The 16,060-nt window shown below is 33.3% G+C and overlaps 1 protein-coding gene across 1 annotated transcript; it reads right to left on the bottom strand.

Annotated features, from left to right (window-relative positions):
• Nucleotides 1–9,416: 9,416 nt before the first annotated feature.
• Nucleotides 9,417–14,906, bottom strand: LOC107458330 (uncharacterized). The gene is made up of 3 exons (XM_021127635.2): nt 14,223–14,906; nt 12,658–13,771; nt 9,417–10,078 (listed from the first exon to the last, which is right to left on the bottom strand). Exons 1-3 carry the CDS (start codon nt 14,750–14,752, stop codon nt 9,788–9,790), a joined length of 1,935 nt encoding a protein of 644 aa, XP_020983294.1. The 5' UTR covers nt 14,753–14,906; the 3' UTR covers nt 9,417–9,787.
• Nucleotides 14,907–16,060: the final 1,154 nt, after the last annotated feature.

Below are 16,060 nucleotides of genomic sequence, written 5' to 3'. Positions count from 1 at the left end.
CAATATCTCAGCCAGGTAATCTCTTAATTTTTCATACTGTTCACTTTTCTTACCAATTACTAACTTCCTTGCCTTCTTAAGTGCCCTTTGCATGCTCTTGTAGTGAATTTGCATGTTATAATCCTGCTTTATGTGTTCTAATGCTTTTTCTTGTGTGAGCTTTGGCTATGTCCATAATCGTTTCTCAAGTTTCTCAGTAAGCCATCTAACATCTGCTTGATTGCTTCCAAAGTCTCGATTGCATGTATGCTCAGGAAAAAAAAGTCTTGATTTAGAAACAATCTTCACATAAATTTCATGAGTAAAAAATTAAGAAGGGACAATTTTTCTCAGTACACTTGACTTTTAACTTCAGCTTGTCATTCTTTAGCCGTTGTAATTCTCTATCTTGAGCTATTGTCTAGTTTTTTAGCGCCCTCTTGAACTAGTCCAAAGTGTCAAACTTCATACCAATTGTTAGCTTCACTTCTCCAAATTCAGCACCCTCCGAAAAGTCATCAAAACCAGTCTTGTGAACATCATTCTTTGCATTGCGTCCAACAGGAGTGTGAAAGTCGTCTAATTCATAGTCAAACACTTTCTCATCAGCTGACTCCTTGTGAGCACCTATTTCTCCCAAAAAGGATCCAACAAAAGGGTCATCCTCAGCCTCTTCAGCATTTTCTGCATGTTCATGATGTTCTTCATCTCCATCATCTCCAAGTTCAATTGGGGTCTAACTTGACTTAGAGTTCCCCACATGCTTTGTAGTCCGTTGTTGTAGTCTTGAACCCCTTCTCACCTTCTTATATTCCTTCTTCTTTCGAGGTTTAGGGGAATTGCTAAGTATAGGAGTCTCTTCATTAGTAACTTTCTTTCCTTTTAGAGAAGTAACTTTCTTTCCATTTGGAGAACGGTTACTGTCCGCAGCCTTCTTCTTTTTTATCACTCTTGCATACTCCTCTTCAATACCAGTGTTTGATTGGTCAACACCAGGCGGTGGGGGCTTAAACAACTCTTCTTCAGTACTCTCATAACCATCATCATTACTATCATCATCAAAAATAGGAGGATCACCAGCTTCATCACACCCTATAGCATCTTCACCACCAATAATATCATGCTTAAAATATATATAAAACTCCTCAGACTCCTTGTTTTGTATTTTGTGCTCCCTTAAAGCATTGATCTCTGCATCTCCAAAAATAAGATGCAAATCGGCTTCAAAATTAGCAGCATTCGAATCAAACCACATCATTGCTTTGTAATCATTATATCCCAAGCTCTTGAACAATTTTCTCAAGTCAAAAAATTCATAAGGTCTAGATCCATCTCTGAAAATCTCTCAACTAACACATCCTGGTAACTCAACTCTCCCTATTTGTTCCTCACAAATTTTTCCCCATGGTTGAACACAAAAATAGCAAATTCATTCATCTGTTAAGTAGAAACACAATTAAATTGCTACAAGAATTAACTAAAGAATCAGGAACATGTATGTCTTTTTTTTATTATGACATAAAGTGATACTAGTCTTTCTGCTAACATCGATTCCCTTGACGACGTCTTCTTCCTTGCCGGTACGTTGAAGAAGAATAATCACTTTTGTTATTGCAAAGCTAAGACTCTTTGACTTCAGCTTCTCCTTAGGGTTAGTAGGTTATCACAGTGGGTAACTGGAGGTTAAGGGCAAAGTGAAACAAATATAAAAGAAGAGAATCTACAAAACGACGTTGTCCCACTACAGATATGGCAGTAACGTACATGTTAGTTCACGTAACGGGACAGCAAAGCAATTCCGTTTTGTTTTGTTACATGGACTGACGGAAGGATGTGACGTGTCCAACGTCTCACATCTTGGAGGATCTATTTGTTACTTTTTTCAGGGTTTAAATTGTCTGAACGCGAAATTCTCAGGAGGGACCTAATTGTCACTTTACTCTAAATTTAGAGAAAAAAAAGAGAAAGAAAAAAGAGAAGAGGAAAGCGATGGCAGGGAAGGTGGCGTTGCCGTCGCTGCTGTCGAGCTAGAGAAGAAATAAAGGAGAGCAAATTTTCTGACAGAGGAGACAGAAAAATCTCAAGTAACGAGAAAGAGAGAACCATAAAATGATCAGAGAAAAAAGAGGAAAAACGACGATGACAAGCCATTGTTGCAATGCCAAAGAATGAGAGTTCTCCATTACCATCACCGCCGTTGTTGTCACCTTAACTCTCGCGAGATTGCTTTGCAGCTGGAGAAGGAGAGTTCACCAAAAAACTGCTACTGTTTTGTCTAACATTGTTTTGTTCTTTATTTTGTCTTCACTAGAAAATGGAATAGAATGAGTATTTGAAGAGTTTGAAAGAGAGTATTTTTGAAAAAAATATTATTATAATTTCAATTTTCATCTTTAAAAATTTTAATCTCTTATATTTTTATTTTTTAAACATATTAAAAAAATTAAAATTTTATATGCTAAAAACTAAAATTTTAAGGAAAAAAGCACGTTAGAACTTCTTGCAAGCTTCACTTTTTTGTTTGGCTAGTTTTTTTCTCTACAAACGTAGAAGTGATTTTGTTCTTAAAATCACGTTTAGAAGAAGCAATAATTTCTAACTTTTCCATTGTACTAACATGCTTCTAGCCAATACCTTCAATATTTATTTTTCTTTTACCAACTTTATCCTTTATAAATGTTATTGTATTATTTATAGAATTCTTATTATTCTTCTCTATATATGAACTCTTTTTTTATTATTTATTATTTATATTTTTTATTAATTTTTTTATTTGACATTATATATTTTTATAGTTATAATTTTTGTGTATTATATTTATTATCTTTTTATAATAAAAACTATTGATCCCATTAGGTAAAATAAATTAAATAAAAAAATTAATCATAAATAATAATAGTTAAAAATTATAATATACTAAAAAAGAATACTAAGAATATTAAAAATATACTATATAAAAAACATATAAAAAAGTATAAAAAAAATTAAACATGTATAAACAAATAATATTATAATTTAATGTCATGTCCTTTTAAATAATTATCTATCTAAAAGTGATTTTAATTAATATTATCCAAACAATATTTATTTTATTAAAATCAATTGATAAAGATTTGTCAAATATAAATCATGTTGACACAAACCTACTTCTATCCAAAAATTAATTCTATAAAATCACTTTTATTCAACCAACCACAATCCAAACACACACCAAATATAATAGATTCTAATCGCAATCCTGCAAAATAAACGCCAGCTAAAAGACGTCAATTCTTAGCCTAAAAGGTTGGATTTTGTGGTAAAAAAAGGGGGACAAGGGTGGTTGACAAATTTTTTCACGGCTAAAGAAACAGAGAATCCATTGGGACCCTTTCTTGATCCCCTTAGTAGATAGCCACGAAACAAACAACAAAAACAAAAACAAAAACAAAGCCAAGGTATCGACACAATTATCTCTAGCAAGTGGCAAGCCACTAAGATATGTCTTCTGATGGTCTAAGGTAGATTGTAAAGTGATATTTACTCGTATGATGTGTACTTTTTATCCATGTAAACAAAAATGGAAAGTTGTCATATTGTCTCGATTTTAATTTATATAAATCGTTAGACGTAATATCCTGTATACTTTAAAGTTTAAACTGTTAACAAATAACATTATTAAATCTTTATATTCAACGATATTGTGATTTTGTGTACATTTTGTGATTTAGTTGGCATTCATAGAGATTGTGTGAATAAAATAAGCGATATTTGCCTTAAAATTAGAAAAAAGCATATATATGAGATATTGTACCTTTGTATTTTTTATTTTTTATTTTTTTGGTTGGTTATGTAGTAAGATTTTCTAATAAAAAGATTCGATTGAAATGTATAAATATGAAGAATGTGTCTAGTTAAATTTCAATGTTTATATGGATATTAGGTAGATTCGTGCTAAACTGCTTTAGAATCATGTGTTAGTGGTCCCAATTTAAGTGGAATCCACATTTTAAAGTAGAACCGCATGAACGAAGAGAGAGACTGTTCTTTTTTTTTTTTTGAAAGAAAAAAAATGAAGCAGAGGGAGAGAGGATTTCAGCGTCGAGAAGAGAAGAAAAAAGGGCAGTTTAATATTATACATACTAAATTGGTAAATTTATTTATTTTTTATGAAATTTTAGTATATTATTTTTTGTGTAATAATAAATATTAGGATATAATTTGTTAGTTATATTGACTTTTTTTTAATTTAATTTGAGATATTTATTTTTGTGGAGGATTTATATTAATTTCATCAATTTTGATAAAGTATTTTTTTGATTATTGAGATACCCTAATGTTATTAAGAAAATTAATTGTGTACCTATTATTTTAATAGTGTAAGATTTTACTGGATTAGTTCACGTGAATTTTTTGTCTCTTTTTTAAAGATTTTTTCACAATAAAAATTTCAGTATTTGATTATTTAATTTCTGCCATTATATTTACTGTTTGGAGTTTTTTTGGTGTTGCATATTTAATCGTATAGGTTGTGAAAAAATTATTTTTAGTATTTTCGCTGTTAGATATATTCTTATCTAAACCTTAGTTTTTTCAACAAAGTAATATTCAGAGCTTTGATTGTTTATTTCTCTGATTAAATGGAAAAAATACTCATGTATCAAATATGGTCAAATTAAATTTCAAAAATTATTCGATTTGGAAGAATCTCATGAAAGATATTTATATAGCAAGGACTTGCATGATCTTGTGGAGGGAGGATAAATCCAAAGGTACTAAATTCAATGTTGAATGGAAGAAGTTGAATTGGAAGGTAATTGCTTTGATTAGGCAATGGCTCGATCTTAGCGTGTATCCACATGTTGGCACCGAAACGAATGCCGAAAAGATATAGAAGAAATTAAAGGAGTTATATAAAAGGAAGAATATACAAAACATGATTAGGAAGCTTGTTAATATGAAGTATATTGAAAGTAACTCAATGTCGGAGCATTTGAGCATTTTTTCAGAAGACGGTGAACCAATTTACAAATAATGAAATCATTTTAAATGATGAGTTGAGAGTCTTGTTATTGTTGAGTTCTTTGCTTGATAGTTGAAAGGTTTTGGTTGTAACACTTACTAATTCAGCTCCAAAAGGGAAGTTGACGTTAGCAATGACGAAAGAGAGCATGTTAAATGAAGAAGCGATAAGAAGAGAGCGGGATTTGATCAATGAATCCTCCCAGTTAGAGTAGAAAACCTCACAATTCTGACAGGCCAGAGAGTAAAAGTAAGTCAAGAGAAAAGTACAAGCTAAGAAAGGAGTTCATTTGTCACCACTGTGAAAAATTGGGACATATCAAGAGGTATTGTTGGTTCTTGAAAAGAGAACAATCAAGAAAAAGAAACGAAGACAAAGGTAATGAAAATGATAAAAAAAATCGTTGCTATTATTTATGAAGATGTTCTTATCACATATGATGAAAATTATGTTAATCTTGTTTGTGATGATTTCACTTAGATTATGGATTCTGGCACCTCATGTTATGTCACTCCGAGGTGTGAATTTTTCACTTTCTACACTGTTGGAAATTTTGGCAAGATCAAATTGAAAGATAAAGGAGTGTGTGATATCATTGATATGAGTGATACGTGGTTTAAAGCCAACATGGGATGCAAGTTGCAGTTGAAGAATGTTAGGCATGCGCCAGATATGCGGTTTAATCTGATTTCAGTGATGGTATTGGATCAAGAGGGATATTGCACTTCTTTTGGTAGTGAAAAATGCAAGATTACCAAAGAAGCTCTCATTGTTGCTAAAGAAGACAATAGTCTCATTACTTTCTACCGGTTGCAAGTAAAGTTATGCAAAGAAAAGGTGAATGTAACTGATGATTCCTCTTCTGATTTGTGCCATATACGTCTTGGTCATTTGAGAGAGAAAGGACTAAGCGCCTTAGCTAAGAAGTACTCACTTTCCGTGAAATGTACAACTTTAAATACTTGTACTCATTGTTTTGTTGGAAAGCATGTTAGAGTATCATTTCATAGTTTCTGGATCTCATAGGAGATCACATGTTCTATATTTATTTCACACTAATGTTTGCATTATGGATGTTAAGACACTAGACGGTGCATCATATTTTATTACTTTTATTGATGATTATTTTCGAAAAATGTGAGCTTTTGTTTTGAAATCTAAAGACCAAGTACTCGGTGTCTTCAAACACTTTCATACAAGTGTTGAAAGAGAAATAGGGAGAAAGTTGAAATGTGTTCAAGCAGATAATGACGGTGAATACAGTGTCCATTTGAAGAGTATTGTATATGACATGGGATCAAGTTTGAAAAGATGGTTCCTAAAATTCCTTAACATAATGGAGTTGCAGAGAGAATGAATCACACTATCAATGATAAAGTCAAGTGTATGCTCTCTCATGCATGGTAGTCTAAATCCTCTTGGGAAAAAGCAATGAGGACTGTGGTAGATTTGATCAACCTTTTTTCTTCAGTTCAACTAAATGGTGATATTCCAGAGAAAGTTTGGAGAGAAAAAGATGTCTCCTATAGTCATTTACGAGTATTCAACTATAGGGCTTTTATTCACACTCCAAAAGGTGAAAGGTCCAAACTTGATAGAAAGTCAAAGCAATGTATCTTCATGGGTTATGGTCACAAAGACTTTAGTTACAAATTATGTGATCAGAAAATAATTAAAAGTCGAGATGTGACTTTTCTTGAAGACCGAACTATTGAAGATCTTGAGAAGACAAATAAGCCAACAATACCGATTAGACGTTTTGCTGATGATGAACCTGGTTCTTTCACTAGACTTACTGTTGATGGGAGATATGTACAAGTTGATAATGATGGTGATGATTTGCATGATGAACTTACACCTCAATTTGAGGTGCTAGATGTAGAAGTTTCACTAGATGTTAAAGTTTCACCTAAATTACCAGATGAGCCTGAATTGAGAAGATCTACTAGAGAGTGTCATCTTTCTCAGAAATACTCTACTTATGAGTATGTGATAAACACTGAGATTGGAAAGTTAGAGAGCTACCAGAAATTTATGTCTGATGAGCATAAAGAAGATTGGTTGAAGGCCATATAAGAAGAAATGAAATCCTTGCATGAGAATCATATGTTTGAATTGGTGAAGTTGTCGGGTGGTAAAAGAGCATTCAAGAATAAATGAGTGTTCAAATTAAAAGCGGATAAAAATGTCTCACGACCAAGGTACAAATCTCGATTGGTTATGAAAGGTTTTGAGCAAAAGAAAGGTATTGGTTTTGAGGAGATTTTCTCTCTAATTGTGAAGAAGTCTTCTATTCGAGTTGTGCTTGGATTGACGACTAGCTTGAATTTAGAGGTTGAGCAGCTTGATGTGAAGACTGCATTTCTTCACGGTGACATAGATAAAAAAAAATTATATGGAACAATCAGAAGATTTCAAGGTTAAAGGAAATGAGCATCTTATATGTAAGTTGAACAAGATCTTATATGGGCTTAAGCAAACGCCAAGACAGTGGTATACGAAGTTTGATTCCTTTATGAAAAGTCATGGATATAGTAAGACTTCTTCTTATCATTATGTATATGTTAAGAAATTATCTGATGGTGATTTTATAATTCTTTTGCTTTATGTTGATGACATGTTGATTGTTGGTCATAACACTAAGAACATTCAAATTTTTAAGAAAAATTCTATCAGATCCTTTGCTCTAAAGTATTTGGGTCTTACAAAGAAAATTCTTAGCATGAATATCACTCGTGATAGGAAGAATAAAAAACTGTGGTTGTCGCAATAAAAGTATATTGAGAAGATTTTAGAAAGATTTAGCATGAGTAATTCCAAACCTATTAGTACTCTATTTGCTAGTCATTTCAAGCTGAGTTCGCGGCAATGTCTTACAAGTGAGAAAGAGAAAACAAAAATGAAGAAGATTCCATATGCATCTGCATTTGGTAGTTTGATGTATGTTATGGTTTGCACCAAGCCAGATATTGCTCATGCCGTTGGAGTTGTTAGTCAGTTTCTCTCTAACCCTGGCAAGGAACTCTGGCAAACATTGAAGTGGATTCTCATATACCTTAATGATACTTTCAGAATTTTTTTATACTTTGGGAGTGGTCAACCTATGTTGGATGGTTACACAGATACGGATATGGTTGGGGATCTTGATTCAAGAAAGTTTACTTTTAGTTATATGATGACTTTTGCAGGGAGAGCTATGTCGTGGTAATCCCAACTTCAGAAATATGTTGCTTTGTCTACTACGTAGGCAGAATACATTGTTGTTGTTGAAACTTCTAAGAAACTCTTGTGGATGAAAAAATTTCTTCAAGAGTTAAACATCAATTAAGAGAAGTTTGTGTTATTTTGTGACAGTCAAAGTGCTATCCATCTCAGCGAGAATTCGACGTTTCATTCTAGATCGAAACACATAGAGGTGAAATATCATTGGATACGTCAAGCGCTTGAGATGAAGTCATATGCACTTAAGAAAATCCATACTGATGATAATAGTTCAGATATAATGACTACGAATTTACTTGCAATGAAGTTTGATTCTTGCAAAGAGAAGGCGGACTTGATAGAGCAGTCTATTCTCACTTGAGTCGACGAGGGAGAAATTTGTCCCTCTTGTGAGGATTTTTTCATGATAAAATTTTGATATTTGATTATTTAAGTTTTGCCATTATATTTACTATTTGAAATATTTTTAATGTTACCTATTTAGTCGCATAGATTTTGAAAAAATTATTTTTAGTGTTTCCACTATTACATAGATTCTGATCTAAATCTTAGTTTTCCCAACCTTATGTTAGTTAGATGCGGTTCCTATTAAATAGTTGGAAACTTCAGGGTTTTAGTTATGCAGATATTTTCATCTTAAATCGTATAGCCGTGGATTTTTTGTTTTTTGTAGGGAGGCTAATAACTTGTAGCCTATAATGGTGTAATTCATTAACAATTCAAACTACTAAATTTAAATACCGTAGATCTTGTAGGTCACAAGTATTTCATACAAAATTTAAATACCGTAGATCTTGTAGTGATTTACATAAACGAAAGAAGGATAAATTTGTAACGATAATTGATTAAGGCAATATGATAATTTTACTTTCAAATAATCCCGAAAAAAAGTGTTTGTAAAGCCGATTCTCAAAAGATCATGTCTCATTGATATATGAAAAATACAGTCATGAGTCAAATTCATCATTCCATGACTTAGGTAATAACACTTAATATTTGATTATTACCAAAAAAAAAAAACACTTAATATTTGATTCAATTCTTTCAGATACCAATTTGAGTTGTATAACCTTTGGAACTCCAAATTGACATATGCATAAAATAGAAGGAAAATGTTTGCAAAGAAATGGATTGCAATATCGAATTTACTCTTCCTTTGTACAAATAATTACCCTAGTTTTTCCAAAGGATAATGCGATCATAGGAATCATCATAACACACCAACATGAATTGTACTCTTAACATTTTCCATCAGAGATTTCAAAATACAAAAAGGTGAAAATAGTGTATATTGATAATGTCAATTGAACAGAGACATTTATAAGAAGGAAACAGCCACACCCCACATCAGGGTTTTCTTGATGATGATGTGAAGGTGCTAGAATACAAGATTGCAAAAGAACCTAAAAATTTACATCTTCATTACTTCTATATAAGCAAACTTGTTATCAAGTGCTATATCAACAGTTTAGGTTCCACAAAAGGCCTATCGTAAATATGGACCTTTTTCCCTTTTACCTATTGATTCAGTGAAAAGGCGCAATGACATTGTTTGATTCATGTAACCGATCGACTTTTTGTTGTTTACCTATTGATGTTATTTGGACGCAGCAACAATGTTAAGATCTCGGAGAATTGAGGGCGTTTCGAAGGGATATTGTTCCAGCACTTTGTCATGATTGATTTTAGTGTTTGTGGACAGTCTTTTGGGATTTCAGGTCTAAGGCCACAAGCAGCAATGCCAACTGCTGCTTGAACAGGTGAGAATGCTGAATATGCTGCTTCACCAGTTACCATCTCCCAAATTACCATGCCGAAACTATAAACATTGCTCATCGATGTCTCTGTCACACTCTCAGGATCCCCGGCAATTATCTGTTTCCAACACGTAAAAGAGAGAAAGAGAAACAGGTTAGCATGGGAAGTACGTATTAATCATGCCATATTAAGAGTCTTTTGAATAGATAAAAGGGTAAATTAAGATTAAGTGATATTTTGCACGTGGCACCTCTTGGTTTGTACTTTGTCATACCTACCTTGATCTCCCTTCTTAGAAAGCATGTCAATATCATGAGAAGTTAGTGTCACATTTTACAAAGAACATGACACCAAATGCCATGAAATCTCAAGGAGGGGTATCATGTGTATAATTTAACAATGGAGGGGTGTCATGTGTCATATTGTTTATCTTCAAATTTAAAGGAATTTAGTGAAATTTAACCACACAAAATAATGTGTACTAAGAAATCAAATGTCTACATGCTCTCTCACTCAAACTGAATTGAAATTGAACCAAACAATTTTATAAAAAAACCAGTTTTTTCAAGTAAAAAAACTGAACTGAAACTACAGTTTTTTGTAAAAACCAGTTTATTAAAAACCAGTTTTTGCACTTTGGTTTGGTTTAAAACCATATAAAACTAGTTTTACAAAACAGTGTCTTCTTTCTTCCAAAACTGTCAAGAGATCATGCATGTCGACCCCACCGGCCGCCCCACCAACTTGACCGTTCCCACTGCCTGACCCGACTAAATGAAAATAAATTTACAATGTAGTACAATTAACCCTATATTTGTATATAAACCGGTTAGAACCGGTTTCTTATATGTTAACTTTTTCTTAATATTATTATTATTATTATTATTATTATTATTATTATTATTATTATTTTATTTTATTTTATTTTATCTTTTTTATTAAAGTCCAACCAGTATATTCTATGGTCAGTTTTGATCATTCAAATACATCACCAGTACGGTGTTACAAACATATGATTAGTGAGTATAGTTTATCTAGTTGAGGGCAAAACGGGTAATTATGATGTAGTCCTCCCTCTTCTCAACGAATGAATAGTCTAACTTGTTATTTTCTGAGTAGTTTTATCAATCAAAAAGGTAGAATACTAGGACAAAAATCATGTTAAATACTTAGGAAATGATGACTCCACTATGGTATGTATTAATCCTAGTTTCACACTAACACTGATTTGTCTAATGATATACACGAATGCTTAGATAAAGTAAAAGCAAAAAACAAAAGTATTAAAGTCATATTAGGCATGCTCAAACAATGATGCTAGTACAAAGTGACATAAAGTTTCCTTTTAATGCTTCAAATACAATGGATATAAACAACATGCTTTGAGACAATGCAAGTCAAAGTTTGCTCTAAATTGTTCTCTAGATGAACATCTAGTATGTCATTTCATGTGTTTATATATATAAATGTTAAGTCCATCAAGAGAGGAAGCAGACAAAAATGTAAAAGAGCCTAAACTGCCTTGGACTTGAATTTGTCATTGAATATTTTAATATATATGAAGACAAACAAACTAGAACAAATAAGAAATAAAAGTTAAGAAAATGTCAAGGTTTGATTAATATTTATTTGTGACAATCTACAACTAAAAGTTGCAAACATAAAAACTTATTATTATTAATGCCAAAGTGATAGATGAATTTACTGACCAAATCAGTGAGTAACAAATTTTTCACACACTATTTTCAGAAACAGATCACTGTCATTGGTTCATTACGTGTCAAAAGATTTTCTGAAGAAGGTTAAAAGCAAAAAGCAGATTCCCCCACCCATTAGTCCATTACAATTACTATATATTACCTTAAAAGCATGCATGTGTATTTATATTAGGTGTCTATGTGTCAAACCATAGAGAAAGGAGGGACCCTATTCTTTAAAGAAGGCAAAGGACAGGTAACAATACAAGACCCTATTCTCTAACTAATTTTCTCTTTAAAGAATAGTTTAAACATGCTTTTATCCTAGTAAAATTAGCTATTTATGAGTTTGGTCATTCTCTTGTTTTGGTCAGAAAATGATAATAGCAACTAATTTTACTTATTTCTGAAAATTTTTGGACAGTAGGACCAAAAGTTGTAAATAACTAGTTTTATAGAGACCAAAATGTTATTTAAACCCCCAAAATGGAAAGCATTGGAGAAAAATGCGGACTGTGTATAGCAAATACAATACAGTGTTACATAGGACCATGGAACACAATCTTGTAACACAAATTACCATGATTGCAACAATTATTCTTCTTCCAAAACTTGAAATGAGTGTTAAAATATAAAAACAGTGAACACCTAAATCAGTATCTAAAAAAAATTCAAATTGGACATTTTGATCCTCAATAAATTTTTATTACTTTACAGTTCCTCGGGACGGATTGACCCCTCTATAAGGAGGACTAATTTGTCTTATAATGGTATTTGTTGGGAGATCTAATTGCCTTATAATAAAAAATTTGTTAAAGATTTATTTGTCCAATACGCATATTAAACATTTTATTGTAAGTGACAGAGAGGGACTAAACTGTCCCACAAAAGTAATTCATAGGGACTTCCAAAGTAATAAAAATTTCTGATCTGAAATTTGTTGAGGACCAACTTGGGTATATACTCTTTGAAAAAAAAAAAGAATGAATAGGAGCAAACCTCAGGAGCTAGCCACCGGTATCCATCAGTTTCATACTCCATTGCTTCACCAACACTCTTGCAAGCAGTGACTATTCCCATGTCTCCCAAGCATGCATTCCCATGTCTATCCAACAGGATCCTCTGTGAATTAAGGTCCCTATAAGCAACACCATGATCATTCATGAACTTGATTCCTTCAGCTATATCAACTGCAATTCTCACAATATCCTTAGCATGAATCTTCTTGTTCTTCAGCAACAAGTCATGCACAGAACCACCTTCCATGAACTTGGTAACTACACACAAACCATGATTATCATCCACACAGATACCAACAAACTGAAGAATGTTTCTGTGGCCACAAGTCATAAGTTCAAGAAGATCTTTTCGGAGCTCAAACTCATAAGCATTCCCTTTGTCACACCCCTTGAGTTTTTCAATGCCAACCCTTTTCCCATTGTAGAAACCTTTATAGGAATTTGGTCCAATCTGGTCCAAAAAGTCAACATTATCTGAATTCAACACCCATTTCTCAATCTCATTACAACCTGATTTTATTGTCTGCCATTCATCCACTGACACAACAAAAGATGAACTAGGCAATGGAACCTGAAGCTGAATCTTTTGGCTTGAATTCTCAAACTCCCTCATCACATAGCATGATGATGCATCCCCACCACCATCTTCTTCAATTTCTCCACGCTCTGATCTCCCTTTTGAGATCTCTTCCTGGCACCCACAGAGCCCAAAGGGGAGCTTCACAGCACTGGTTTTTGACTTCTTCATCGCAAATCTGAGAGCATTTTCGACCCGGGTCCTCACCAGCTTCTCTTGACCTTGCTGAACAACAAGGAGAACAATCCCAATTGTGAAACTTTTCTTCTCAAAGATCTGAACTTTCTTGCAGGAAATGGATGAACTGTCCAATGCACTAGACATTGCAGGCCACGAGATCGGAGAGTTGCAAGCAAAAGTGAGCTTCAACACAGACCCTTTAACTACATCACAACCACCACCATCATCATCACTCTCCTCTTGAATCAGGATGGCAGGGTAGTCACTGGCTGATGCTTGTTCCATCAGCTTGATGTGAAGAAACACATCCTTCATATCAAAATCAGCTTGTGCATAGCTGTGGAAACAACAGAACAAATCATCAACAAAAGATAAAGAGCAATGAAGGCGGAAAAGATTCATCTTTGGTTACTGGATGTTCCCACGTTCTGACAAAAGTGAAATTCTGAGGGTTCTAACATAGTAACATTGAATCGAGAGAGTTTATAACATTAAAACCATCCTTTCATTTTTGGTCACTTGAAGTTCCCGAATTGCAGAAGAAGGAAATGAAAAAAATAAATGAAGTTGAGAGAGTTTATAACATTGAAGCAAGCAAAACCCAGAAAGAGAAAGTGTAAAAATCAGGGAAGAAAAATATTGAGAAACTCCCATTTCTCGTTTTACTTCACTTGAAGTTCCCAAGTTGTGAAAAATGCAGACTTGAGGGGTATGATTCAGATCAAGCAAATGGGGTTCTCGGAATCCGTGAAAAGATCGAAACTTTAGCATTGGATTCCAGTTCAAACCTGAGTGGCAACGAATCGTAGTGCTTCCGAATATTGGACATGAGCTTCTCCGGTAACTGGCTTCCAGGGTATAGCTGAGTCAGGTTTCGAACAACGCAGCCCCACACAACTTTCCGTGACCCTTCGATCTTCGAAGAATTCGTAGTAGTAGTAGTAGTAGTAGTAGAGAAAGAAGAAGAAGAAGAAGAAGAAGAAGAAGAAGAAGAAGAAGAAGAAGAAGAAGAAGAAAGTGGGTCCCTTGTAGTATTGGAGTCTTGAATGTTGAGAGTGTTCTTAAGTGACGCAATGGCTTCGGAAACGTTTCGTGAGAGCTTCTGAAGCTTCTTATGGACGATGGAATTGTTGGAGTCTTTGGTTGAGTTGGTGGAAGAGGCGGTGGTGGAAGAGGAAGAGGAGGAGGAGGAGGAGGGGGGATCGAGTGCGGTGAGTCCTTCGGATCTTTGGTGGGAGCGCATGAGGACCTGCTCGACCATGTCGTCCTCGGTGGTGGTGGTGGCGCGGCTGGACCAGCACTCTAATGCTGCAGCCATTGTTGGATATGGAAATAATAATAATGTGATGTGAAAAGTGTTGGAAGAAGAAGAGTGTGAGATTTGGAAGTGAGAGTCGGAAGGCGATGGAAGGTGGTGGGTGTGTGTGGGGAGTGACAACAACTGTTCTGAATTGCAATAAATGTTTGCGTAATCAATAATGATGTTCTTTGCTATGTAACCGCCGGATACTTCCATTTTACCATTTTCATAAAAAAAAATTTAAAAGTTTAATTTTAGAATTTAATTTTAAAACATTATCCATATAAACGAGGTGTATTTAATCACATAATATCACATTAATAAAAATAATTATTTCTTATATTGACCGTATAAATAGTCATCTAAAAAAATAGTTGTAATTGCACTACTATATAAAACGTTAAGTGCATCAAAATTAAACTCTTAATTTTAATGTGTTAAAAAGTTTAAAATATTTTACATAAGGTGGAAACTCAGGTGCAGTCGACTTTATGTGAGGTTGATAGTTGAGAGTCGTTAGATGAAAATTTAGTCAAATCAGTCAAATTATCTAATGAATCTCAATTATCCACTTTACGTGAAGTCGACTGCACCTAAGTTTTCACCTTTATATAATTATCTAATTATATCATAATTATCGGAATTGAACCGGTCATTGAACCAATTGAACTACTGGGTCATTAGTTCAACCAATGAGTCACTGGTTAAACCAATTGATCCAGTCTCACGTAAATAAAAAAATATAAAATAATCAAAAATTTAAAATTATAATTTAAAATACATATCTTCACTAACATTTTAAAAATAATCAAATCATTCTAAAATAATATGGAACAAAAATAATAAATATTTTATTATTTTTACTCAATCATAAGTATTTTTATTTTTTTATAACAAAATAACCATTACTTTTAAATTTTAATAATTTATTAATTAATTTATATCTATTATACGATTATATATTATAAGTATTTATTGAAAAAATAATACTAATAGATATTGTTCATACCCTAACTCAACACAATGGTCAGACCCAATTAAGCCAAAAAGGCCCAATCCAAAGGGTTGGCATTCATTGATCCATCCGACCTTTCCAAAGAGGTCAGATTCGACAAGAGCTGGCGGGTGACCCTTATTCAAATAAGTAATGGCCTCCTTAAATCTCTCACCCACTTCTAGAAGAGTGATCTTAACAACCCAAAGATAAAGGGGTGGTTATCCACCATCAGAAGTGGAACTACTTCAACGGTGGTTATTGGTCCATCACCTATAAATACAATGATGCACTCAGGTAAACCTAAGTTCTAATATCTTCAAAAACCTGTT

Source organism: Arachis duranensis, chromosome 7 (genome assembly GCF_000817695.3).
Source record: "Arachis duranensis cultivar V14167 chromosome 7, aradu.V14167.gnm2.J7QH, whole genome shotgun sequence".
NCBI classification, from domain to species: domain Eukaryota; kingdom Viridiplantae; phylum Streptophyta; class Magnoliopsida; order Fabales; family Fabaceae; genus Arachis; species Arachis duranensis.
The sequence above is the reverse complement of the archived record's forward strand: the minus strand, read 5'-3'. Positions and strand labels throughout refer to the sequence as shown.

Coding starts and splice junctions, on each gene's coding strand:
- LOC107458330 (XM_021127635.2), bottom strand. CDS start 14,752: ATGGCTGCAGCATTAGAGTGCTGGTCCAGCCGCGCCACCACCACCACC. Junction 13,772..14,222: donor TACGATTCGTTGCCACTCAG/GTTTGAACTGGA, acceptor TTGTTTCCACAG/CTATGCACAAGCTGATTTTG. Junction 10,079..12,657: donor ACCGGTGGCTAGCTCCTGAG/GTTTGCTCCTAT, acceptor TGTTGGAAACAG/ATAATTGCCGGGGATCCTGA.